This window comes from Protomyctophum parallelum, assembly GCF_964188405.1.
Source record: "Protomyctophum parallelum genome assembly, chromosome: 7".
In the NCBI taxonomy this organism is placed as follows: domain Eukaryota; kingdom Metazoa; phylum Chordata; class Actinopteri; order Myctophiformes; family Myctophidae; genus Protomyctophum; species Protomyctophum parallelum.
In genome coordinates, this window is record NC_139705.1 from 12,155,707 (window position 1) to 12,183,684 (window position 27,978).

At 41.8% G+C, this 27,978-nt stretch overlaps 1 protein-coding gene across 8 annotated transcripts; it reads left to right on the plus strand.

The window, feature by feature from the left end:
* The first annotated feature begins 298 nt into the window (after nt 1-298).
* pik3cd (phosphatidylinositol-4,5-bisphosphate 3-kinase, catalytic subunit delta) lies at nt 299-27,861 on the plus strand. Of its 8 annotated transcripts, XM_083770325.1 has the most exons (24): nt 331-392; nt 1,176-1,274; nt 2,334-2,525; nt 3,321-3,549; nt 4,235-4,464; nt 4,882-5,058; nt 6,283-6,438; nt 7,332-7,421; nt 8,634-8,855; nt 10,378-10,474; nt 11,082-11,212; nt 13,032-13,085; nt 13,221-13,388; nt 13,652-13,773; nt 15,003-15,146; nt 15,858-15,957; nt 17,281-17,447; nt 21,926-22,035; nt 22,749-22,827; nt 25,263-25,430; nt 25,917-26,040; nt 26,756-26,901; nt 27,018-27,150; nt 27,298-27,861. In XM_083770325.1, the coding sequence occupies exons 3-24, from the start codon at nt 2,382-2,384 to the stop codon at nt 27,427-27,429; spliced, it is 3,123 nt and encodes a 1,040-aa protein (XP_083626451.1). In that variant the 5' UTR covers nt 331-392; nt 1,176-1,274; nt 2,334-2,381; the 3' UTR covers nt 27,430-27,861. The 8 variants fall into 8 exon arrangements, 6 of the variants coding, with proteins under 6 accessions (XP_083626452.1, XP_083626451.1, XP_083626450.1 ...); XM_083770326.1 differs by lacking the exon at nt 1,176-1,274 and having other exon boundaries at nt 299-392; XR_014569566.1 differs by lacking the exon at nt 331-392 and having other exon boundaries at nt 1,008-1,274; nt 26,756-26,885; nt 27,308-27,445.
* Nucleotides 27,862-27,978: the final 117 nt, after the last annotated feature.

Genomic DNA, 27,978 nt, shown 5'->3' on the forward strand with positions numbered 1-27,978 from the left:
TGTGTTTGTGGAGTCACCAAAAGTCACCCAAAAATAACAAAAGAAGAAAAAAAAGTTTGACTTTAGATAACCATTCCTCTCTTCAGTACACACCCCTCAAAGGGATTATACACATTTTGGTGAATGACATGAAGCAACCTTCCCCTTAACAAATACTGTGGTCCACAGTAAAAAGCGGTTTCATGGCAGCTCTAAATTTCTCTTCCTGTTTTCATCAGCTGGTTACATTCACAACTACTTTGGCATGTTTGTTTAGAACTTGGACTGAGTTGTGTCATTGCATTTAGGCTGTATGGCCTTTTAGACCATTTTCATTAAAGAAGTTGGAGTTCTCAGGTTTGTCCACCAACACTTGAGTATAATGGGGACTAACTTTAATCAAAATTTAAAAGGTAATTGTGCAACTATACAGTTATATTTATTTGACCAGTATTTATAGCCAAGGCTTATATATTTGCTCAAACATAGGCCTATATATAAGTTCAAACAATTATGTAATTTACTTACTTACTTTGCCTTGAGTCATCATGGGTAATGAGTTATAGCACAGGATGAGCTTCGATCACCCTGGTCCATTTCCCCTTTCGTTATATTAAGGCAATGTGATGTAGGCTATGTTCCACTTTCCATGGGAATGGTGTCATAATTTAGCCGACTACTAGTATAACCATTAACCAGCTTAATTTAGTTATTATTGCTGGGTGCATATCAAATTATTTAACAAGATGAACATTTCATCTGCCAATAACAATTTACAACGTGACTATACGCCGTCCACTTTGTATACGCATTAAAGTTCACGCTGTTGGGCTATGTAACTGGAAATATGAAAATATGCAATTGTAATGTAATAGCAGCTAGGGTAGTCGGACGTAGGCTATACAGGAGTTGGACATTATTGAGCTCGTTTTACTTTCATTTCAAAGAGACGGGGTGAGGGGAGGGCTTTAGACGTTAAACAAGCTGTTAACCAGGATGAAAAAGCAAGAGCTCAGTGGCAAAAGGCAGGCAGTGCAACATCCTTGCTTGAAATGCAACATCCTTTGCTTGAATGACAGCGCACTTCCACACTACCAGTAAACAAACATCATTTATTTTATTAATCTGCGTTATAAATTCCCGGTGGTGCAGTTAGATCTGGGTAAAGTACACATACTTTTGGATATTTTCTATAGGTAGCCGACGATACAACCACATGCAGACTGCAGTGAGTGTAGCTCTTCATTGAAGACTATGAAGACATAACCGGCAGCCAGGCTTGTTGTAGAGCGGAGGCAAGTATGAAACAGCCGTGTGTACAGGTTGCGTTTACAGGCAAGTTGGTATTACATAGACAACAAATGTACACAAGACTCAAGGTTTATGTCAAATTATGCTACTTCTACTGGATATAGCCTATCTAGCGTTGTGGATACTATTGTTTGGCTTACATTTTAGCCTTTACATTGTACACGTTTATTCCTTCTTTAAATAGTAGCAATCGGCTGTAGGTTACGCATATTGTTGTGTCTATTGACATTGGCCTACTAAATGGGTTAAAGTCAAGACAATATAATGTAGTCTTATATAGCCTATTTTGATCTATACATTGATAAGTTAAGTAATTTTTCGTAATATGAAGTAGCCTAGGCTAGGCATATGCCTACTGCCTACAGTAGGCTGTTTCTTTTATACTCAGTTATAGCCTAGCGCTGGACATTACATTTGCCATCCTGTTTTCTGTCTATAACAATAATTGCATGTCAAAATTAACCAAGAACGGACCAATTTAAGTTCCTTCCTGTATGATTGTTTGCTGTAGCCCTATGTCTGTGTTGACAGTTTGTGACTTATAATTGCATGGTATTTAAGCCATCATGCAAATTGTTTTGCAGTGCCCTCAATCTACTGTATTAATATAAACTACATGTTTGCTACAATGTAAACGCTTCTAAACTTTAGGCTACTGCTTTTAAGACATAATAGAAAATAAGGTCAGGTGTATAGCAAGAAAATGTCCCTGCTTAAACTATATGACCTTTATAGCCAAGCACAAAGCACTACATTTTCGCCATAGTGCTTTTCCTGTTCTGTAAATAAATTTATTGCAGAATGCTAAAAATGCAATTTGTTGGGTGCACAACCAAATAATACTGAACTTGGTCCTATGAAAAAAATCAGCAATCTATCAAATTCATATTTTCATAAATATTTTCTTGAGTAAATTGCAAATTACATGTGCGCGCATGCACACACACATGCACACACACATACACACACAGTTCATATAATGGGTATTAACCAAACCCCTGCATGCTGCATGTGTGTGTTGCCTATATTCTATAAATGGCTAGCCTGGTGTTTCCGCTGACGGTAAATGAGAGGCCGTCATCATCATCATCATGTCCCCGGGGAAGTATGGGATGCAGGAGGAGTGGGAGGAGCAGGAGGGGGACCAGGACATCATGATGGATTTCCTCCTGCCGACTGGTATCTTCCTCAAATTCCCAGTGTCTCGCAACGACACCATCAAGAACATCAAAAAAGTACGTCCCTATAGTATACACTATATACATCCAAGTCTGGAGGGCTCTGGTGGAGCTGTTGCCCCCGCGATCCGACTACGGATAAGGGGTTGAAGATGGATGGATGAATGGATATTTAATTACAAATGACCCTCAGTGAAACACTGATTGATTGATTGATTGATTGATTGATTGATTGACTAATCTGAATATTTTAATTATACACAGATCAAAATTGACCTAAATGTTATGTTGTTAAAAGAAAGGCACAGCTTCTGTCCACAACATAAAATACAAGGCAGAGTTTTTGCTGAGTTAGATCTGCTGCTATAGCCATTGGTGCCAACATCACTCTGCCACTTAAGTCAGTTTGATTTAGCTGTGGTAAGTAATGATACTCTTGGAAGCTGTTAAGAGATTAAATAGTCTTTGGAGATTGCTTCATTGAAAATGATTCTGAAAAAAATTGGCTTCACTCATTTCTATAAAGGAGAGATCAAGTTGTTGCAAACAAAGTTCTTTTTTTATTTAATAAAATATTTAACTTGGCATCAATTAACGTGCAATATGAAAGTGTGGGAGAAAGAAATCTTCATTATTGAATTATAATTTTAGCTCCTTACATAAATCAGAGACCTTCAAGATAAACTTTTATATTGAGCCGAAGAATAACTGAAATACTGGCAATTTCACTTGACAGATGACAGCTTCCTCAGTTACCTTCGTGATAAGAACAAAATTATTCACTGTGTATCAACAATATACCAGGTAGGGTTCTGGTGCTTTCTATTTATTGTTGACTTTATCTCTTGTCAGATGGTTTGGAGAAACGCCAGCAGCGAGCCACTGTTCAGAGCCCTGGGTAACCCTGATGCATACGTCTTTACCTGTATCAACCAGACAGCTGAGAGAGAGGAGCTAGAGGAAGAATCCAGGCGAATATGTGAGGTCCGGCCCTTCATATCTGTCCTGAGGCTGGTGGCAAGGGAGGGTGACCGAGTGGAGAAGCTCACCAACACACAGATCAGCCTCTTGATTGGCAAAGGTCAGAGTCACCCTTCAGGGACAGTGCATTTCGGAGACTACATCAGAACTGGGCAGCTGCAAACCTGAGCCATGTCGTAGTTTTTGGTCTTTATCTACAAATATATTGTATTACCTATTTACTTTCTGTCTCATTGTACAACATTAGATTGATTCCTGAGATGAATTCATACATAGGCTAATTTTGTGGGCCAAAAGTAATGATATCCGAAAATCTAACTCCACTTGAAGAATGCTTAATATACTTTTTATCCTTGGAGAGAGTGACAAGCAGGTGTTTCAAATACCTTAAACAATACACAGTTTCTGTCTGCATCTAAGAAGATACCTTGACTTGACTGTCTCAAGATTTCTTCTTCTTCTGTATAATTTGATTACACATGCAGTTCTGTCAATATGCAGATATTATGATTATACCACACAAATCTTTATTTATTAACTTTAATAGAAATGTAGTTATTATTGTATGTAGCATATTGTAGCAGTCTGTTGCAAGTTCCAGTTTATATATTAGCCAATGATTGTGTTCTGGCCCACCATCCAGTAGCTTAGAAAAAGCATTGGCTTGAGGCTGAACTTACTTGCCTGCTGCTACAGCTTTTAAACACAATTACAGCACTGTACCCTTCTCGTTGTATCATTCTTCTTCATCTCCGGGAATTATTTGCGTCATTATTCTGTTTTAGGTCTGCATGATTTTGAGGCCCAGAAGAACCATGAAGTGGATGAGTTCCGGACCAATATGAGAGCATTCTGTGAAGTGAAAGCCCTGGAGCGACAGAGGTTGCCATGGGACCAATGGATGGAGTATAGTTTCCCATGTGACTTGGAGCCATACTCCCAGCCGATGTCAGGGAACATGATGTCAAAAAGCACCAAAAAGATCTTCATCAATGTCAAGTTTGAGCATAGCGACGTGAGTATTTTATTGGTACCGTAAGTCAGTGAACAACAACAACCTTAAAGGTATGTTTTTTTCGATATGGCGTCAAACCACAATAAACAGAAAACCTTTGACAGGGAAACCTGTGGTTCTACCTTGCATAGACACACTCTGGAATAGGGTTCTAGGTAAATGTCAGTCTCTGGAATTCCCCCTCCCACACCACCACAAACGCCACTCTACAACCCCCCCCCCCCCCCCCCCCCCACACACACACACACACACACACACACACACACACACACACACACACACACACACACACACACACACATTTCACTGTGAAATATTCTGACAATGCTAGGCTAGGAGGTCTGTCTGTCTATATCTATATCATAATTTCCAGCCCAATACTTTGACTTACTTAAGTGGGAATTTTGTTTACTATAGGAAAGCTTTATGCTACAGCAGGATCTCCAGGAATTCCCAGTGGTTCTAAAGAAGGCTGCCCTCAAAAAGAAAGCCACTGTCTTTCGTTCAGTCCGACTGGAGCCTGAGGACTACACCTTACAGGTCAACGGAACGTGGGAGTACATCTATGGGAACCACCCTCTGTGCCAGTTCAAAGTGAGTGACCTCTACAACAGGCAGGGCCGGATTAACACCTCTGAGGGCCCCTGGGCACTGAAGCTCGAAGGGCCCCCTTCACACAAAATGTTGGCTGTTTTGGACTGTTTTGGGGCAGTTTTATGCCATTATATTGGCCTATTTGACCCACATAGTAAGCAAATGGGTAAGAGAATTAGCCAGTGTATTTCAGTGTTTTCATCTTTTTTTGGATGGCGGACATACATCTTTTATTACAACAGAATCACGGTCACCTCTCCACCTGACCTCACACAGCCCAGTGGGCCCACCCACCTTGAACAACAGCCAATCAGCGCATTGTTGCTGCTTTACACACAATTGCTGCCTTCTCACCGACAATAAAACACTAATCTTTTTAGACACCGTTTATTTCATTCGGATTAGAAGAAAAAAATTAGATTTTTTTTTTAATTAAATAATTATTTTCTTTTTTTAGGGGGCCATGGGCACGTGCCCAATTTGCCCATATGGTAGATCCGGCTCTGACAATTTGTCTGGCGACCTGTTTTATCTGTTTTTGGTGGATGTTTTTTTCTGTACTGGGTTGACTCTTTGTCTGTTTGGTATTTTGTCTGTATGGAGTCTTGAAATGAAAGACATCTGTTGTCAGATCAGAGTGGGGTGACCTCAAGGTTGTTTGTCAGTGGCAGTAGACTCCGCTGTTGATTTTGAAACCCCGGCTACCTGCAGGGATGACTCATATCTGTATAGCAGCCCTGCAGCAGGGAACTGCATCCAACCACACATAATTACATTTTGACTGCATTAACCGTCCTACAGCAAATGAGCGGCCTCCAGGAGTCAACCAGTGCTCTCTGGAGACAGGGAAATATATCTGATGGCGAACTGAGTGATTGCTTAACTAGTACCCATCTCTCTCTCTCTCTCTCTCTCTCTCTCTCTCTCTCTCTTTCTCTCTCTCTCTCTATGAAATATGGAACACAAATATGGAAACACTGGTTTGCATTGTCTGGACTCAAACCAAAAGCATCACATTTTGCGTACAGTGTCCCATTTTCAAAACATGTAACACCATATATTATGTACATTTATAGTACATTGTCAGAGTTAGTGTCGAAATGTCCTTGAGCAAGACTGAACCTCCAAAGCGCTTTGGATAAAAGCGCTACGCACCATTTACCTGGCATTAGCATTTTGAGCAGGGTTTGACAGTGTCCCCGGATCTCTTGTTTTTCCTTACAGTATCTTTTCTCCTGTTTGAGAAGCGGTGAAAACCCCCAACTGACCATGGTTCACCGCTCCACCATCACCAAATACCAGGAAGAGCAGGACAGCCTGTGCAGCCAGGTTTCTAAGAGTCTCTCCTCAAACAGACCTCCTCCGCTGCCTCTGAAGAAGGTGAGAGGTTAGCCTCTTGAACTACAGTCGTGTTTCATTAACAGAACAAGACTCTCTGTGTCTTTTGAGAAGCTTTGTTTCTCAACCAGGAGGTCTGTTGTGTGTGGACTTTGGCATGCTCCAAACTTGCTGCTGTGTAGCACAGTAGCAGCATGTTGATAATTTACCTGTTCGCATTTACCTTTCTTGAGTTTATATCTCATCTGCTTTGGTGATTACTGGGTTCTGTCAAAGTCAAAAGTATGATTGTGCTTTATCCAAGCCATTCTGAAGTTTGAGATATAGATCAACGCTCCGGGTGAATGTCTCACTTTTATTTCAGATATATCAATTGTACATTTTATGATGAGATCTTCATTTTAAAAGTTTCATAATAATCCTATGTTTTTGCCTTGTTAATTTTTCCCAATGATTTAATGATAGAAAGTATTTTGTGAAACCATACTGTCCCATTCGAATGCTATCAATGCACTGAATGGGATATTATCACGTTTAATCAGACTATTGATTGGTCTAAGTAGCTGTCTACTGACCTACCAAGATCTCAGTGGGTAAATTCTGTGCATTGAGGACGGCTACTGTTTTGACAGTGACGGAGGGGCGCTGTCTCAAGTGTACTTGAGCAACGATAGCCACCAAGCCACCAAGCGAGCTAAAGTGAGCGAGTTGCCGTGGCGAACGCTGCAGAGTTCGCTTGAGCCGACTCAGCCCCATCCGAGTTGCAACCCGATAAGCACAGAATCGAAAATAATGTTGTGGGGACTGGGGAGCGCATTTGCCCCAACTGAGATAATGTCTTATTCATTCATTGATAGCATTCGAAGCCGTTGGAAAATATAAAAGAATATACTGTAGGAAAAGGTAATATCCACTGCTCTGTCTCTATTCAACAGCAGAACACAACATCTTTGTGGTCCATTAATGAGCCATTTTACATTCATCTGGTACAGGGCAGCCGAGTCAATGCGGATGAAGGAATGAAGGTTGGTGAGGTTTTGTGTTTGTCTTGTTTACCAATTTCTCAAATTGTACGAACAGAAGTTTTGACATGTAAATGACAGGGTCACATGTCCCTGACCACACGTTTCCCATAATTCATCAAGGCGGTTGGTTGAAACTTCAAAACAGGAAGTGGGGAGGGCCTATCTGACTTTCACGTCTCATTGTGGGGCCTACATTCTTAGAACAGGACAGCATTCACACTCTGACTCGCCTTTAATGCACTTCTGTGTTTGTGTAAGAGTGATGGATGTCGTTACTATACTGTAGAAAGGCATTATAGGACCGAGCCTATATCTTGTCTGTCTTTGTGTTTGTGCACAGTGCACTGCAGATGTCTGTAAGACACTTTGGGCACATGCATGATGAGAACAATGATATTTACAACAATATGTTTCCCTTTATTTTCAGTGCCTTTTCCAAAGTTCTTCTGTTTTGTTAGGACATATTTTACAAATGTGATTATGTGACAGACAAGAATAATATTGAAAGCACAAATCTGGGTTAATGGGTGTCTGCGTTTGTCTTTTTGATCCAGTTTCATAACTAACTGTGTTACTGTTTAGGTGGCTTATTAAGTGTAAGTGCACTTCCGGCTGCTGCCTCTTGAGCCCCATCATGACGCACGGAAAGTTTGTCCCGTCACATAATTTATTAGCCATGGCTGCAGTTGGCAAGGCCAAGGTCTGAAAACATATCCCCAGGGAGAGTATCCACTCATACAGTATTTATTAAAGCTGGATTCATTCCAGTCTGACTTTGTACCAAAATTGGTAATGTGCCAAGAAGCATTATTGCTCATACAAGATTTAATTTGGAGTCTGAACAAAGTGGATCTCTCGATTGTTTATTATTTTTTGTCAGACTATACACTTCAGGGAAAGACATTCATGTTCTCATTTTGAATGATACAGGAACTGAATCAATTAGTGAAAGTCTGTGGAAATCATCCACATAAAGAAACTTCCACAAACGTCTACTCACCTGGTCTTCTTGATTTCTACAATCACAAGATTAAATATTTATACCAATCTTCAGAGCTTTTTGTCTGTTCTATTTCTTCTACTGGTAGTACATATACACTGTCCACAGTTCTCGCTCACGTGATTTATTCTAGGCTCACGGTGATGTGTGATTGTCACCTGCAAACTGTGAAAGAATGGTAATGTATAATGTAATGTGTGCGTGTGTTGCAGCTTGTGGTCCAGGCTGGCCTGTTCCACGGCAGCGAGTTTCTCTGTAAGGTGGTGACCAGCTCGGAGGTGGCCGTGTGCTCCGAGCCGCTATGGGACCAGAAGCTGGAGTTTGACATCAACGTGGCTGACCTGCCACGCATGAGCCGTCTGTGCTTCGCCCTCTACGCCGTCGTTGAGAAGGCCAAGAAGCAACGGGGCACCAAGAAGAGGAATAAGAAAGCTGTGAGTCCTTAACCTTCACTTAAGCCTTACTGTATTTCACACCTCGTCACGTGAAGACGATGTTGCGTTGGGTGAATACAACAGATTTGTTTTGCGTCATAATTTTGACCAGGCAACACCGATTTGCTTAAGACCATGTGGTTTTCACACACGCACACGCACACACACACACACTGTGTGTGTGTGTGTGTGTGTGCGTGTGCGCACGTACGTGCGTGTGCACGTGCGAGTGAGTGAGTGAGTGAGTGAGAGAGAGAGAGAGCAAGCGAGTGTGTTTTTCACTGGTGGGTGTGAATCTATTAGCAATCACAAGCAGACATGCTTCCTCTGTAGTATGTGTAGTGTGTTGTGTGGGTGTGTTTTGCTGCAGTGTCTGCCTGGGTTGTGCAAGTGTGTTATTCAGTGGCAACACTGCGGCTAACGTCTCATCCGCTTCTATAGTCTTTTATCTTGTCAACGCTAAAGGAAGGAGTGTGTTTCATGGAATTCTAAATTCCATGAAATGTTCACAGCTACCATATGTAGATATGCTGTGGCCCCTCCCCTCTACAATTAAACTTTGACTAGTGTGACTGTGAAGATAATCTGCTATCCATCTCCACAGACCTCTTCTTAGAGAAGTTTAGGAAAAAACTGTAATTTCATCTACTATTGTTCTTTCACTCACTTTGAACTGGCACAGATGGTGGCTCCCATAGAATAATCCCCCATGTTCTGTTGACCTGTAAAGTGTAGTAGTGGCTTTATTTTTGAGGGCAGCCTTCTTTAGAACCACTTGGGAACGTTTTAATGTAGTGTGTGTGTGTGTGTGTGTGCGCGAGCGTGTGTGTGTGTGTGTGTGTGTGTGTGTGTGTGTGTGTGTGTGTGTGTGTGTGTGCGCGCGCGAGCGTGTGTGTGCGCGCGAGCGTGTGTGTGTGTGTGTGTGCGCGCGTGCGTGCGTGTTCACCGTGCGTGCGTGTTCACCTTGCGTGCGTGCGTGCGTGTCTATACTGTATACAGTATGAAGCATATACAGTATTCTGGGGAAGTCCCAAAGCTTTGCACGACATCACAGTACCTGCCACACAATACACTCTGAAGCACAGTCACCAACAACAGCAGCAACTTCCCCTTTTATCATGATGGCAGATTCAGTTTAGTTTTTGCAGCTGTTGGGAGACGAGTTCCCAGGTGTGTTTTTGGCGGGAATCGTTAGACATCGCTTCTGCTTTCTCAGCTACTTCTCTCTTCTGTTGCGCGGAGGAGAAGTACCCTCGGCCAGACACCAGGAAGGCTGGCAAAAGTTGATCTATTTTGGCCGTTGCTGCTTGTTTGTTTCACATCGTTTAACAGTTCTGTTCTCATCTGTTGTTGTTGTTGTGGTTGCTTCAGGTTAAGCTTAATTTACACTCCGCATGACGGTGTAGCTTGTCAATCTAATTAATGTAGATTTACAAAAGAAGAAATATGAAACCATGAGTCACTCTCCCCGTTTCTGTCTCTGACTTTTTCTCTTCTCTCCCACCCGCCCCACTACCACCAGGACTGTCCAATTGCCTGGGTGAACACCATGGTGTTTGACTACAAGGACCAGCTGAAGACTGGAGAGTTCCTCCTATCCACGTGGCCATCTGTTCCCGGTACTCAGAGCATCAACTCAACCTTATCAAAACCACAGTTCACAATGCTCCCACACTACCTGGCAACACTGTAGTGTAGAGAGACTCACACAGTCACTGTGTGAACCTCACACGTCTACAGTCTATAGTAAAAAAACTATACTTAGTTGACTGGAGTCCTCCAGGGCTCTACCCTAGGCCCCCTCCTGGTTCGCTCTACACACTAAATGTCTCCAATTTCACAACGTGCTATTTTCACCTACGGTTTGACCTAAAATAACATAATTAAATAATTAGGTGAATAACATTTAACATCTAATTATCGATACAAATATGTACCGATTCAAATCAGTCAATTGAAAAGTGAATCACAACGCTCTTTTTAAGAAAGAAAAAATAATAATCATGAGACGTTTTTGCATGATCCGGCCTGGTATCGTGAAATTTAATCGTGAGTTGAGTGAATCATTACATCTCTAGACGCAATGATTCAAATACCTAAGATGAGATGATTGATATTTCTAGCTGGTATTACTTGAATGGCAACCTGTAAAAAGCAATTTTTTTTTTAGTTTTTATTGTTTTAGCAGATTTATTGCAATGTTCTGTGTCACATTTTCTATCTCAGATGACAAAAGTGAGTTGTTGAACCCAATGGGAACAGTAGAGAAGAACCCCAATGTTGACAGTGCAGCTGGACTCCTCATTCGCTTCAGCAGCATACGCCCTCACCCCCTCTATTACCCTCCACTCAACAAGGTACAGCATACACCCTCACCCTCTATTACCCTCCACTCAACAAGGTACAGCATACACCCTCACCCTCTATTACCCTCCACTCAACAAGGTACAGCATACACCCTCACCCTCTATTACCCTCCACTCAACAAGGTACAGCATACACCCTCACCCCCTCTATTACCCTCCACTCAACAAGGTACAGCATACACCCTCACCCTCTATTACCCTCCACTCAACAAGGTACAGCATATACCCTCACCCTCTATTACCCTCCACTCAACAAGGTACAGCATACACCCTCACCCCCTCTATTACCCTCCACTCAACAAGGTACAGCATACACCCTCACCCTCTATTACCCTCCACTCAACAAGGTACAGCATACACCCTCACCCTCTATTACCCTCCACTCAACAAGGTACAGCATACACCCTCACCCTCTATTACCCTCCACTCAACAAGGTACAGCATACACCCTCACCCTCTATTACCCTCCACTCAACAAGGTACAGCATACACCCTCACCCCCTCTATTACCCTCCACTCAACAAGGTACAGCATACACCCTCACCCTCTATTACCCTCCACTCAACAAGGTACAGCATACACCCTCACCCTCTATTACCCTCCACTCAACAAGGTACAGCATGCACCCTCACCCCCTCTATTACCCTCCACTCAACAAGGTACAGCATACGCCCTCACCCTCTATTACCCTCCACTCAACAAGGTACAGCATACACCCTCACCCTCTATTACCCTCCACTCAACAAGGTACAGCATACGCCCTCACCCTCTATTACCCTCCACTCAACAAGGTACAGCATACACCCTCACCCCCTCTATTACCCTCCACTCAACAAGGTACAGCATACACCCTCACCCTCTATTACCCTCCACTCAACAAGGTACAGCATACACCCTCACCCTCTATTACCCTCCACTCAACAAGGTACAGCATACACCCTCACCCTCTATTACCCTCCACTCAACAAGGTACAGCATGCACCCTCACCCCCTCTATTACCCTCCACTCAACAAGGTACAGCATACGCCCTCACCCCCTCTATTACCCTCCACTCAACAAGGTACAGCATACACCCTCACCCTCTATTACCCTCCACTCAACAAGGTACAGCATACACCCTCACCCTCTATTACCCTCCACTCAACAAGGTACAGCATACACCCTCACCCTCTATTACCCTCCACTCAACAAGGTACAGCATACACCCTCACCCTCTATTACCCTCCACTCAACAAGGTACAGCATACACCCTCACCCTCTATTACCCTCCACTCAACAAGGTACAGCATACACCCTCACCCCCTCTATTACCCTCCACTCAACAAGGTACAGCATACACCCTCACCCTCTATTACCCTCCACTCAACAAGGTACAGCATACCTATCAAGTTCAAAGACCTGTTTGCGTACGCAATTAAACCTCTGCCATTAGTTAATAGTAATGCTGACCTCATATAAATAAATACACGTAAATAAAAAATAATTGATAGGTGATTAACAGATAACCCACCCTTTTACAAGGGATTGCACCACGTATAAATACCAATCATTATGGCATCCTGATCCAAATACACACTTTTTTGGAGGTGAACAAGAAGCACTTACATATTATGCAGTCCAACAATGTGCATTTTAACTTTGCATTAATAATAATAATGTCTATTTATTGTCACGCTTGTTATTTATTGGTCTATTTTGTATTTAATCATAATGTTTTTATTGTATTTTTATGTTGTAGACTGTCTATGTGTCAAACACATATTTATGTCTTAATTCAAATGGATAATACAAAAACTAATCTATTTTCAGATCAGTCCTGTTATAGAGAGGAATGGTGACATCGCTGTCGCCACTAAAGAAGAAGTAAGAGGAAATATTTGTTATTTATTACAATAGCAATAAACAATAATAACTGATTTCTTGTCTACAAGGCATTCTATCTACACTAACAGTGTGCCAATTTCTGGACACATTCTTTGGTTTCATCACTCTCCATAGCACACAAAGCTCAAAGAGATAATGGACAACAAAAACCACACAGAGGTTTTTGAGGACGAGAAGGATCTTCTGTGGAAGCTCCGTGGCGAGATCCAAGAACGCTACCCGGAGAATCTGTCCAAGCTGCTCCTCATCACCAAGTGGAATAAACAAGAGGATGTAGCGCAGGTATGTAAGAGGTGAAACCACTTCATGAAAATGACTAATGACACTCGTTGTTGAAAAGTGTTACAAAATAAATATTGCTATACATTTAGTGGTGTTGTAATCCCATCGACAGCTAATGTTCTGACATTTGTGTGATGATGAAGGGTCATTTTCTGGGAAATACATTTGAATTAATCAAAATGCTGAAACCTTGTTTTCTAGTTGATCATGACATACTGTAGATACAGTATTGTCCAGCCATATACTCATTTGATTCTCCACAGATGGTGACTTTACTGAGAAACTGGCCTGAACTCCCAGCCCTCTATGCATTAGAGCTCTTAGACTACAGTTTTCCCGACCCGGCAGTCCGTTCTTTCACCATTAGATGCCTCAGGAAGCTCAGGTACATACAATGCTGACACTCTTTCTAAATACCTTTTACATCCTTTGTTGTTCTTGTGCCTCACTGGGGAAATATACACCATTACACTGTAGTCCAGTGGTCCTTTCTCAAAGAGGGGTTCAAGGGGGTCGGCCATTTGAAATATACACCATTACACTGTAGTCCAGTGGTCCTTTCTCAAAGAGGGGTTCAAGGGGGTCGGCCATTTGAAATATACACCATTACACTGTAGTCCAGTGGTCCTTTCTCAAAGAGGGGTTCAAGGGGGTCGGCCATTTGAAATATACACCATTACACTGTAGTCCAGTGGTCCTTTCTCAAAGAGGGGTTCAAGGGGGTCGGCCATTTGAAATATACACCATTACACTGTAGTCCAGTGGTCCTTTCTCAAAGAGGGGTTCAAGGGGGTCGGCCAATTGAAATATACACCATTACACTGTAGTCCAGTGGTCCTTTCTCAAAGAGGGGTTCAAGGGGGTCGCCATTTGAAAATAGCACTTCTATAAGCTCACACTGCCCGTTTGAAAGGACCTTGTAGCTACGTTGCGGTATTGATACTTTTACTTAAGTAAAACATGTGAGTACTTCTTCCATCACTACTGCTCTGTGCAAACTCACACACATAAAAACACACAATCACAGAAAATCACATTCACGAACGCACGCACACTGTCACATGACAACAGATGTCACACAGAATGCTATTGCATTAACCAGTGGTTTTCAACCTCTTTCATATCAAGGACCATTATTTAGTTGGCATTTGAGCCACGGGCCACCATTTGATGACATTTAACCTCAAAACTAAAGAATATTTTCTTATCGTTGGATACAATTTTGTCCAAATTCAATGCTGTATTGATTTTGGTACCATGGGAGCGATAACAGGCAGATGTTGATCAAAATAACAATTATATTTTTATTATGTAGACTTCTTGTAAATTAACTAATGCAGATGTTTAACAATAATGTAACTCTTGAGAGCGTAAAATGAAACCAAATGGACCAGCCCTCCATTTGGTTTCATTTTACGCTCTCGATAGTTAAAGATCTATAAGGGTCCATTTGGTTGCCAACTCTCCGTCATTTAGCTGGGGACCACCTAGAACACCTGAAAACCACTGGCATAAACAGTCAGTAACACCACCTAGAACCCCCTCAAAGACCACTGGTTGAAAACCACTGGCATAAACAGTCAGCAACATCTTTTTTTCCCTTTGTCTCTCCAGTGGCGATGACCTACTGCAGTATTTACTGCAGCTTGTCCAGGTCTTGAAGTATGAGTCTTACTTGGACTGCGACCTCACCACGTTCCTACTGGAGAGAGCCTTGTCCAACAAGAGGATAGGACACTTCCTCTTTTGGCATCTCAGGTGGGATCTTCTGTATTCTTGTGTTTTTTGTATGTCATATTCTATGCCAGTGGTTCTAAAATGGGGGTATGTGTACCACTAGAGGTACGCAGAGATACTGAGGGGGTACGTGATAGAACGTGGAAAATAGGAAAACTGGACACAGTTCAAAGTAAATGTGCTCAAGGTCGTCTAATTTCAAGTCTTTTCTTATTTGTAATGTTAACAGATTCATGCATAGCATCTGGTGGATACCTCGTGTCCAAAACGTCTACTTTTTCAGGATTCAAGTTCAAAATAGCAAATGATAGCAGATATACAAGCTCAAAAGGCAACATGTTTTTGCTACTTTTTTGTATGACATTGTAGTATGGCAAAGTAGGGCATTAATTTATAAAAACAAACAAATATGGAGTTATGAGATTTCTGCCTGACAGCAACGATATGCTAGATTTATAGTTTTCTCTTTTTCTAAGCAACATGTAGTCGGGTAAAGGGGGTACTTCTATAATCTATGCTATCTAAAATTAAAATTAAATTGTTATATTGGTTATGTTAAACAACTGCGTACGCAGTATCCTTTTTTATTTTTTGCACTTTCTGTTTTTACTGTGCTTGAGAAAACATAATTTCTTTCACCTTTGAACTCCGGTCAATAGAATATATTACAGTATAGGTTGCTCTGGTGGTTGCGAGTGGAAAATGTGACTGAAGCATTGCTCTCTGTTGCAGGTCAGAGATGCACGTAGCATCAGTGAGTCTGCGCTTTGGCCTGATTCTGGAGGCCTACTGCAGGGGAAACATCTGCCACATCAAGAACTTAACCAAGCAAGTAAGCGGCAAAACATTTACAACAAGCAGTTCCGTTCATTTCAGTCGCCTAACCACTTAAACCCCATACTTCCTTGACCGGATTCCCAAGGGCTCTTTACTATAGAGAGTAGTCATCCTCCCCTTTTTGCTTCATGCTAAATTTCTTCACAGAAAATAGCTGATCTACAAGCTCACGGCGCATGGCAACACACCGAATGTTACCCCCAGAATAGGAATGCTAGGGTTGTGGGTTGTTTGTGTTTCAACAGAGAGGCAGAGAGGGGAGTGTGAGAGGAGGAGGGAGGGAGGGAGAGACTAGAGGGAGAGAGGGAGAAGAGAGAGCCTATTTCACCCACGCTATTACCCACCAGGCAGCCAATGCTGGGTACTAAAAGCTCAAACACACTTATCGATTGTCAGCAAAATAACCCCTGGCTTGGCAAGGCAAGTCTTTGTACTACATCTTGCTTGTACCATAACAAATTAATGCTCTCTTCTTGTGTCTCAAATTATCTACATATTTACACACAGGAGATTGTGGGACATGTGTAATGCCCTTTAGTTGCTACTAAACAGTAAACACATTTCTAGCTCCCTATTGAAAGTTGTGTATATGACAGAAGGACCGCAGTGATTGGTTCGGCTTAGCCATTGACGATCAAAATAAATAAATGACGTGAACAGCTGATCACTTTGCTGAGCGCCAGTCCATGTTTGTACAAACCATTGAGAACCTGAAGAGCCTGTAACCAACCATGTGATAACATGCAATTCATAGAACACCAATCGTTATCACCTATAGAGGTGATAACGATTGGTGTTCTATTAATAGTTGTTTACCGTATATGGAAATGTATCGTTGAATGACCTCAACTGCCTGGCAGTAGTAAATAATAGTCATACATGCATTTGGATCAGCCTTTAGTGTGGAGTCTCAAGAGTGCTTTCCCAGCACAGGGCCTAAAACCAATGATTAAATACCTGCATCATTAAGCCCTCCCTACTGGTTTGGTTTGGCTGTGCTGAGCATGGTTATGAAACCGTGCCAACTGGGCTTGGTTTAAAAAGCATTCTGCAAATGGAAATGATAATATAAACTGTACACCAGTCTGGTGTGTAAGTGGTGCATTTTATAGCGCTTTTATGCAAAACGATTTACATTTACCCATTCACACACCGATGGCGGAGGAAACCATGCAAGGCACCAACCAGCACATTGAGGGTAAATTAGGGGTTCAGCGTCTTGCTCAAGGACACTTCGACACCGAAATAAAAAACGTCTGGGTTTCCGAGGATACTTAGACACTAACTTTGAAATGTGATTATTCTCCTGACTTGACAGAACGAGGCCCTGATCAAAATGAAGGCCCTGAGTGAATTTGTCAAGTCAGGCTCCTGCAAAACGACCACAGAGGACTTGAAGAATGTCATCAAACAGGAGGCCTACCTGGAGGCTCTGTCTGACCTGCTCTCACCTCTCAATCCCAGCATCATCCTCTCTGAGATTTGGTATGTGCTGGAGCAACACGCACGCACACGCACACACACACACACACACACACACACACACACACACACACACACACACACACACAGATGAACTAGAACTGCACTCTGTCGAGTGCATACTTGCTTGTTGCACACTAGTAGGCCATAAATGGCCAACTAGTGCGCAAGCAGAGCGCGCAAGTTCTTTCGACCGCTGTAAACTGTCAAATCTCAGTATCTCTGAAGGAACGTTTGAAATGATTAATGTTTAGATGTAACTATTTGCTACCTACTTTATACATATAAACATCTAGTATTATTAAGTATGATTCAAGTTTCTATCTATATAAGAAATACTGTTTTATCGTTGTAGATATATTTGATGTTTCTGCAAAACAGCAAATCTGTGCCTGGTTTGCTGGAGCAAATGACCACAAATGACCATATTTCTTACGTCATCATTAAGAGCTAGTCATACACATACACACCACGTACTCTGGTCCCAGCAGATCAGGCACAATTTGCTATTTTATTTTTTACTGATTATGTATATAGTATACGTATGACTAGCTCTAAATGATGACGTAAGAAATATATACAGTATATATATAGTATATAGGCATATACTATATACGTATACATATAGGCCCTCATTTATCAACCGTGCGTACGCCAAAATATGGGCGCACGCCGAAATTACCGACATTTTCGGCATTTAACATTTCCGGCAAAGCTTGAAATTTAACTTGAGTAGGACCAGCCGCGTCAACTCCGGGGGTGCAGAAGCGCAGCTGCACCCACTGGCATTCTGTTTTAATAGCAGAATATGCACCCACTGTATAGTGACTGTCCTGAATGAAAATGTCACGTAGTCACATACCAGCTTGTGCAGCGTCGGGCGCGGGCCAGAGAGGTGTTGGGTCGCCGCCCATGGGCATTCAAATGCTAATAAGGTGGCTTTTGTTCTGCTGCCAGGTAGAGAGTATGTCGCATACATACATTACAGTACAGGATGCATTTCCATTTGACTACGAATCTACGATGATGAACACCGACTCTACAAGTAGCTGCCGAGGCTGACAGCACTATCTTCAGCGCCAACACAACGGCTCTTTTAAGAGCAGCTAATAGCCAGCCGCCGAGCAAAAGCCGCAAAATATGCCCGAAAATATCAACCCTACTGGAAAGAGACATTTACCTGGATCACGTACATTAAATGGTACGTCAATAAGCGACCGCCAGAAAGCGACTGCTAGCTGTTTATCATTGATCATGCTGAAATGTTGAAACAAAATACTGAAACAATTTAATGTGTTCGTTGTGAACTGAAACACTGTGTTCATTAGCAAATTGTAAATAAAGTAGGGGAGAGCCGCCAACGATGTAACACTTTGCACGTTTCATTTTTTTACTCAGAGATCCGTTTATCTACACATGTAATATTTTCAGGCAACGGACCTACACATGTCAGCTACCATAAACCACTTCAAGTTATTTTTTTTATAAAACAGGTCGGGAGTTATTAAACCGAACGTGGACGCTGTTCCAGTGTTACAATTGCTGCGCATGTCGGATTAATTGGCATGCATGATAAATGTAACAACGCTAAAAAACATCATTAAACATATCGTTTTCAGCTTAAAGCAATTATATTTCATTGAAGCAACTCCTTAGCATTGTTTTCATACCATAGACGTGATAAGAAAATGTATCAAAAATAAGGGAAATATTAAATAGTAGCCTATCGGGTGTACCAGTTTGGGCTTTTTTTTATTATTATTTTTTTGGCACCCACCGCCGTTATAGGAACGTGACGCGCCTGAGTAGGACAAATAGTCACGTCTGGTCGCGAGCTGGCGTACGCTGTTTTTCTGTTTTACACAAGCGGAGCAGCCTTGTCTGAACTGCTGAGAGGCTGCCACAGGCATCAAAACATATATGTATTCACTCCTAAAATGTTTATATAAAAGGTATGTATAATGTATATGGGCTACATGTAAAAAATAAATAAATAAAAATGTTAAGGAATACATGTGTCATATGAAATTAGTAGGAGATAAAATCGCGCAATTAAAAACAATGTTGCAAGAGATGCTTAAGCCATTTAAACAGTGTTTCGCATGAGCGCATACATGCGAGGATTTGGGCTGTCTGTGCTGAAATATTTCCATGACGGGACGCTGGAGAGTATAGTGCAGCAGCTGCTGCAGCTCAACTGCGGAGAGTCCCAACGTGCAGGTATAGCCTACTGTAGCCTAATCTACAGCATGAAGGCCGATGTCTTTCTTACGGTATGTGCAATATAATAAACCCGACGCGTCGCTCGAATGCCAAATGTACCGTGCCAGGCTCCCAGCGCAAGTCGCGACTGGCGAACGTCGGAACGTGCATGGTCAGTTGGTCACGGACGGACCACTGTGATAGAGAGACAGACAGACAGACAGACAGACAGACAGACAGGACAGGAGGAGCACCTGAAAAACAGCAGCGTGTGTGTGCCTATTTGTTATTTAATTATGGTTCACAGGTTCAGGTTTTCGTTCACTAATATATCTTGTTGTATATTAAATTAAAAATACTTTAATAATTTAATATACAACTAACAACACACAGTTAAAGTTGCAAATAGCGATATGTGCGTGCGTGCGTGCGGGGGGTGAGGGGGAAGCGAAGCGAGAGGAGAAACAGACAGCTTTTTTAAATGTGTCATGTAGGTGCGTGCGTGCATGACAGCAAGGCAAGCGAGGTGAGAGGGAAACAGACAGGGACCCTGCATGAATTAAATAAAGTTGTAGACCTACCCTGTCACAGGGTAGGCCTACAACTTTATTTAGTTGTCTGTTTCTCCTCTCGCTTCGCTTCCCTTGCTGCCCGCCTCACCCCCCGCACGCACGCTTTATTTAATTCATGCAGGTGTTCGTTCTTTATTTGTTTAACAACACACCAGTTAGTTGGGCTTGCAAGTTGCGTGTGCGTGCTGTACATGTGTATGAGAGAGGGGGGTGAGGCGAGCAGCAAGGCACGGGAGAAACCTATTTTTTCATGTAGTCTCAGGAAACGTATTGCCGTTGTTCATGTCGCAAAAACGAGGGCGAGGCTTGATTTCTTAGGGCGTGCCAGATCAAATTCAGCCGTGACATTTATTAACGTGAGAGCAAAATTAAGGAAGGATCAGCTGTTTGCGATCACTTTATAAATGCCGTGGCGACGTGGGTGTACTACGAAACCTGCACTCGAATCTGTGGCAGATTTTACACTCGATTGATAAATGAGGGCCATATACTCTATACTCTATACTGTATAAAGTGTGTAGTTGTAAGTTGATTAGCGGTATACTGTGGTTACTTTGCGCCAAAAACCGTGACAGCTGTTCCGCCATTTGATGCTTACGCAGAAAAACATAAAATCTGTGCCTGTGTTGCTGGACCAAATGACCACAAATGACCATATTTCTTACGTCATCATTAAGAGCTAGTCATACACATACACACCACGTACTCTGGTCCCAGCAGATCAGGCACAATTTGCTATTTTATTTTTACTGATTATGTATATAGTATACGTATGACTAGCTCTAAATTATGACGTAAGAAATATATATAGTATATATATAGTATATAGGCATATACTATATACGTATACATATATACTCTATACTCTATACTGTATAAAGTGTGTAGTTGTAAGTTGATTAGCGGTATACTGTGGTTACTTTGCGCCAAAAACCGTGACAGCTGTTCCGCCATTTGATGCTTACGCAGAAAAACATCAAATCTGTGCCTGTGTTGCTGGACCAAATGACCACAAATGACCATATTTCTTACGTCATCATTAAGAGCTAGTCATACACATACACACCACGTACTCTGGTCCCAGCAGATCAGGCACAATTTGCTATTTTATTTTTTACTGATTATGTATATAGTATACGTATGACTAGCTCTAAATGATGACGTAAGAAATATATATAGTATATAGGCATATACTATATACGTATACATATATACTCTATACTCTATACTGTATAAAGTGTGTAGTTGTAAGTTGATTAGCGGTATACTGTGGTTACTTTGCGCCAAAAACCGTGACAGCTGTTCCGCCATTTGATGCTTACGCAGAAAAACATCAAATCTGTGCCTGTGTTGCTGGACCAAATGACCACAAATGACCATATTTCTTACGTCATCATTAAGAGCTAGTCATACACATACACACCACGTACTCTGGTCCCAGCAGATCAGGCACAATTTGCTATTTTATTTTTTACTGATTATGTATATAGTATACGTATGACTAGCTCTAAATGATGACGTAAGAGATATGGTCATTTGTGGTCATTTGGTCCAGCAACACAGGCACAGATTTGATGTTTTTCTGCGTAAGCATCGAATGGCGGAACAGCTGTCACGACGAAGGAGACCGGGCGAAAACATTACTTGCACGCTCTGCTTGCGCAAGTAATGAGGTGGTGTTTTTGTAATGAGTGTTTGCTGTTGCAGTGTGGACAGATGCAGGTTCATGGATTCTAAGATGAAGCCGCTGTGGTTGATGTACAAGAAAAGGTGGACCCAGGGAGACACCGTGGGAATAATCTTCAAGAATGGGGATGGTGAGAGACACTTGTTTTTCAGTTTAAAATCCCTCTAAATTTAAATTCTACAGAATGGCCTTTTCTACCTCCTTGAATGACACTTATTGCTGTTGTTCTATTGTAATTTACAATTTAATTAGGGCCTGAGCACTGCACCAGTGCGATGTCCTATTGAAATGGCAAAGATTATTCCTCCGAATGAATCATGTTTTTGAGGGCCTAAACGTACTAACAAGTTGCGCAACGGCACCTATGCTTCAATGCAACCTGACTATCTATTCTATTGTATACTATCAAAGAAGGCAGAAAAAGGCCCATCTTTAAAGAAAAAATAAAGAGTAAAACTACTGTATATTATGTTTTATGGTGGGGAAAACGCAGAGAATACAGAATAGCATAGTTTCAATCAACACAGAATAGATTCTGTATATAGTGTATATAAATTCAATATAAGCCCAGATTGGGCCTTTAATGTGTAGAATCATGTTATTTGTCTAAATCTTAACCCATTTTGGGCGGGAACCCCTTTTGGTGTTAGCATTATGTTATGCTTTAGCTATTGAAAAATAGCAGATCTACAAGCTCATGTAGGTCTGCTATTTTTGAAAAATCGAAGAACGACTGACATAGAAACATAGCTTTTTCTGAAAACTGTCAGGATGTAGAAGACATTTTTTTAATCTTATCTCAGGTCAGAATGGGTTGTCATTACTTACTGCACCTCCCTCCAGATCTTCGACAAGACATGCTGACCCTTCAGATGATCCGGTTGATGGAGAACCTCTGGAAGAAAGAAGGCCTGGATCTCAGGTACAGTTCATGCCCTGTTAGTCATGAAGGTCCATTAAATGGATGGTAATAGAAGTGTAAATAGGGATGCACGGTATAATCGGTAGCGTATCGAAATCGTCCATAAAAATGCCACATCGGTATCGGATCGGTCTCAAAATAATACTGATTATTTTCACCGAAGTCTGAGTCTGCCTGTCTCTGTCTCTTTAATAGCATCAGTTGTTAGTGCGGAGGTGGGCTTACCATCTATTTTCACCAGCAAAACAAAAAATAAAAAAGATCAGCAATGAGTTAAATATAAATTTAATATAATAATGTAATATTTTGAAATCGGTATCGGCAGTCAGCAGATATGACCCTGCAAATAATCGGATATTGTTCATAATTTCATAATTGTGCACCCCTAAGTCCATTTAGTTATCTATTACTAGTCCTTACCCGTTGTGAGGGTGAAGGGTACTGCGCCCGGGTGCGTTTGTAATTGACTAATAAATAAATTAATAATCATTAATGTGTCAAATCGAAAAAAGGGCTTCGTTACGCCCTCCATATGCATATGGTCAATGTGTGAAAAGTGGGAGTGATTGGTGCAGGCAGTAAGGAGTTACGGCACTGTTTCTGACAGACTGACACACACACACGGACACACAGACATTCGGTTAATTATAGTATGATAACATTAGAGAACTTGTACCCAACACATGGCAAGAAACCCAAAGCCACAACAGCTACGTCGCTATTGAAACACCCACAACACCATCTTACACACTACACCCACACACACTCACACGGCAGTGACGTCACACACTTACCTTCGCAGTGTTCGGGACCTATCTCCTCCTATCGCGCCCAACGCCAACACTCGACACCACCCGCTGAAAAATGCTCATTCCACTGCCACCAAAGATGCCTCCCGTCCACACTCACGGCGGCAATGCATTTGTTTACTACAAACATTATCGCCCCAAGCACCCACACCCCCGGAACACTGTTGCCCTTTCACCACGCTAAATTCGCCAGGTCTATGCAAGTGAGCACAAATTACATGTGAGAAAATTCATTCACAAGCCCACAAATGCCATTCAAATGCCATTCAACACACACTACGACTCGCTTACAATTCGCGAACCTGGCAACTACTACTCCGTCTTTTAATTGGCTACTAGCTCTGCCTCTCAGCCTGTGCTGCTCTGATCTCCGAGTCTCCCTGACAGTCCTGTCCAATGTCCGGACTCCGCAGGAGAAAAAAACGAGGAAGGAGAGGAATTTTCGCCTCACGATTTTGCTTATTCCTTCTAAATCTCTGTATATTAAATATCGCTCTCTCAGCGAATCTCTTAGATACATCAACATAGTTCTTTGACAGTTTTTGGTTTGTGACAAACTATTACAATTACACCGTTCGAATTCGCCATTTCGCCTGCCAGCCATACTGTCGAGTACATTTGATTGCGCACACACACACGCACACGCACGCCTGGAAGCCACGATCTCTCTCTCTCTCGCCATGCCACGCACACACACACACACACACACACACACACAGGAATAGCCGTGCAGCCTATACACGGCGGCAGCGAGACAGGACGTTATAATCTTGAGTTTAATTAAATAACTGTCTTTCTCCGCACGCGCACGTGCGCACACAACATTATTCAAGTGAAATGCGTAACGCCAATATTGGGCTAATATAGGTAATAGGTAACCAATATGTGGGTAGCCTACAGGGATTTACCCACGGAATGAATATATATATAATCATCTATACCAGGGCTGCCCACACTTTTTTTTACTTCAGAGCTACTTTCAAAACGACCAGCTCATAAAATAAAACTATCATCCCATTGCTGAAAATAGTTACAAAATGTAATTGAGGAGCCTTTCATAGGCTACATACAGTGGTGTGTTTTTATTTTTGGTATTTGACTTTGCTACTGATGATTGTACGCAACAACAAGTATTGCATTGTGTGAGCTGACAGGCCCTTTTTGGTGTCAATCAATCAAGTCATCTCAAGCGGCAGATGCAAAAATCGTTTTTTATATTAAAATTATATATATTTTTAGGGCCATGTCATGTGGTCTAACTGCAAAGCCTTTGTGATCTATACTGGTAGATCCTGATCTACCTTTTGGGCACCGCTTAACGTCAGATCAGCGGTTTTGTCGCCCAGCGCCAAAAATGCTCCCCGACAGCATAATCGGAGCAAATACCGGGCAGTGTGTATGAGCCATAACGTGTTGACTACACTACACTACACTAATAAGGACACATAATAATAACTAATAACCCATCCGTTACTACATGTGGAGTCAACTCCCGCAATTTCCTTCTTCCCATAGTGCGCAGCAACGAAATTCTAGTATTTATACACTCTCCGAGATATGGGGGTGTCCTGTCGTCTATGTCGTGGTCATTTGAATGTGAACGTGTCTCTCTCTCTCCACTTGCAGGATGATCCCCTATGGCTGCCTGTCCACTGGAAACAAGGCAGGCCTCATCGAGGTGGTGAAAAACTCTGACACCATCGCCAACATCCAACACAACCACAGCAAGAGCGCTGCCACCGCTGCCTTCAACAAGGATGCTCTGCTCAACTGGCTCAAATCCAAGAATCCAGAGTGAGTAAGAACAGCGACGTGACCTTATTTATACCCTTAGTATTGATACCTATGATAGTCATGGGGAACTTTTGTCTTTTTGTGTATTTCGGACTCCACATGTGCTTCAAAATTGATCCTAGTATCCTATAAAGTGAATGTTTAGCTTTTCTAAAGTTCTTCAGCATTGCATTAAGCATTAAGTATTCAGATTCAGTGTCTACGCCAGGTCAGGCCCAGTCTGCTGCGATACGGAACAGCTTGGTAATTAGTCTGCAAGGCAGGAGCCTCCAAATTGAACCTGCAAATGGGAGAACAGCGTAATGACACAATAAACCCAATGCCATGTCTAGAGCAGCCATGACTTGACAGGACAGGGCAGTCAATCATTAACTGGCCCCAGGAACCCCTCTGTGAAGGCCTGCTTGCTTGCGTGCAAGTAATGTTGCAATGCAATTTGAACTAAAATATTTCATGTACTGTATTGTCTGACGTATTTGTTGGCAGGGACAAACTTGATGAAGCAATAGAGGAGTTCACACTGTCCTGTGCTGGCTACTGTGTAGCTACTTACGTCTTGGGCATTGGAGATCGTCACAATGACAATATTATGATCAGGGAAACTGGCCAGGTAAGATTTTTAAGCTTAACTGAGATTTTTTCCTCAATAGGAATGTTTGTAACCCACTGTTGAGTCAATGAGCATCCATAATGTCTATTTAACTAGTGAGCTGCTTTCCCAAAGAAGGTAATCATACTTTTTACCACAAGGGGGCGACTTTACATTAGCTGCATAAATGACTTGATTTAATTTCGTTGCTAATCCTGAATTTATATGGTTGTTTTTCATGCACATCAGCACATGACATAGTTCAAGCTTAATGATTCATTAAGGAATCATTAAATCTCAGACATTGAGTTATCCTAGTCTGATTTACACTACTTGCTACAGGATCTGGAGCTGAAAATCCTTACTAGAGTTCTCAATTTCTTATAATTATAATTATTATTTATTTATTTTGAGAGGGGTTCGGGTTTTCGGGCCTAACATTATGATAATTAGGCCTACATTTTCAGGCTTGTTGAGAACTCTAATCCAGCGAACCATATTTCAGTTTCAAGACAATGAAGATTTAAATTGAGTCGATTTTTATTGAAGGAATAGCCCCTTCAGATGCAGTATCTCATTTTCAAGGGGGACCCGTAAAACACGAACGGGATATATAAAACATACAATACACAGATAATATACAGATACTGTACATACATATACACAGACAGAGTAGCAATAGAAGCTGATACCAGGCTATTGGTATTTATTACTTCTCCTCACTTTTGTTCATCAGTTATTCCACATCGACTTTGGGCACTTCCTCGGGAACTTCAAGAGGAAACTGGGGATTAACAGGGAACGCGTGCCTTTCATTTTGACATATGACTTTGTCCATGTCATCCAACAAGGAAGGACCAACAACAGTGAGAAGTTTGAGAGGTACAGCAAGAAGGCTGTGATCGTATTGAAATGCCATGTTGCTGTTGTAGGTTATTGAATTGCTGTGTCGGCCTCTGAAACAGATTTTGTCTTTTTTTTTGTCTGCACAATGTCAGGTTCAGGGAATGCTGTGAGAAGGCCTATAAGATCCTGTGTCGGAATGGGACCCTGTTTGTCAATCTCTTCGCGATGATGAAGGCAGCAGGACTGCCTGAGCTCTCCTCCTTCAAGGATATCCAATATCTAAAGGTATGAAATGAAAACTATTGATGATAAAGATGAGGATTATTATCGTAGTGGTTGTAATGCTGCTGCTGCTGATGCTGATGCTGATGATGATGATGATGATGATTATTATGATTACAGTACAGTGCTACTATGCTTTCTTTTCAAAAGGATTCTTTAGCTTTGGGAAAATCAGAGGAAGAGGCACTGAAGAATTTCAAAGTTAAATTCAACGAAGCGCTTCGGGAGAGCTGGAAGACAAAGGTGAACTGGATGATGCATTCCTTGGCCAAAGAGATATAGTCAAAGATTGTGTCATAAGGATGGAGAACACTGAATGAAAGACATTTTAAGAGAGCATGCAAAAGAAGCATGGCTTTTAATCTCTGACAGAGACAAAAAGGGGAGAAGATGCACTGAAATATTTACCTTTACTAATACCATTCAAAGAAGGTTAACAAATGTTTACATCTGACTGGGCAGTTCTTATGAATTTACTACCAACTGCAGGTGCCTGAAGATAATAATATGACTGTGGATTATCAAGTTTGATCACACAAAGATGTTCAAGGCCATGATGAAAGGAAACAGCAGAACTTTATTGATCATTCATTGCAAAGTCAAATGCCTTTATAGTGATGACATTGCAGCAAGGATAGGAAAAGATATGTAGCACACTGATGTGTTGGAACTCCTATCTGAAAACTACTGGCTTAAACACCTAACTATGGCTGAAAGAGGGAATACTGGACAACTCACCCCGGTGCTTGCCCGTTTTTCCTCCCGGAATTTTCACCAGTGAGGGGGATAACTTGCTATTGGCTGTTTGTATTCTTTTTGGAAAAATATGAA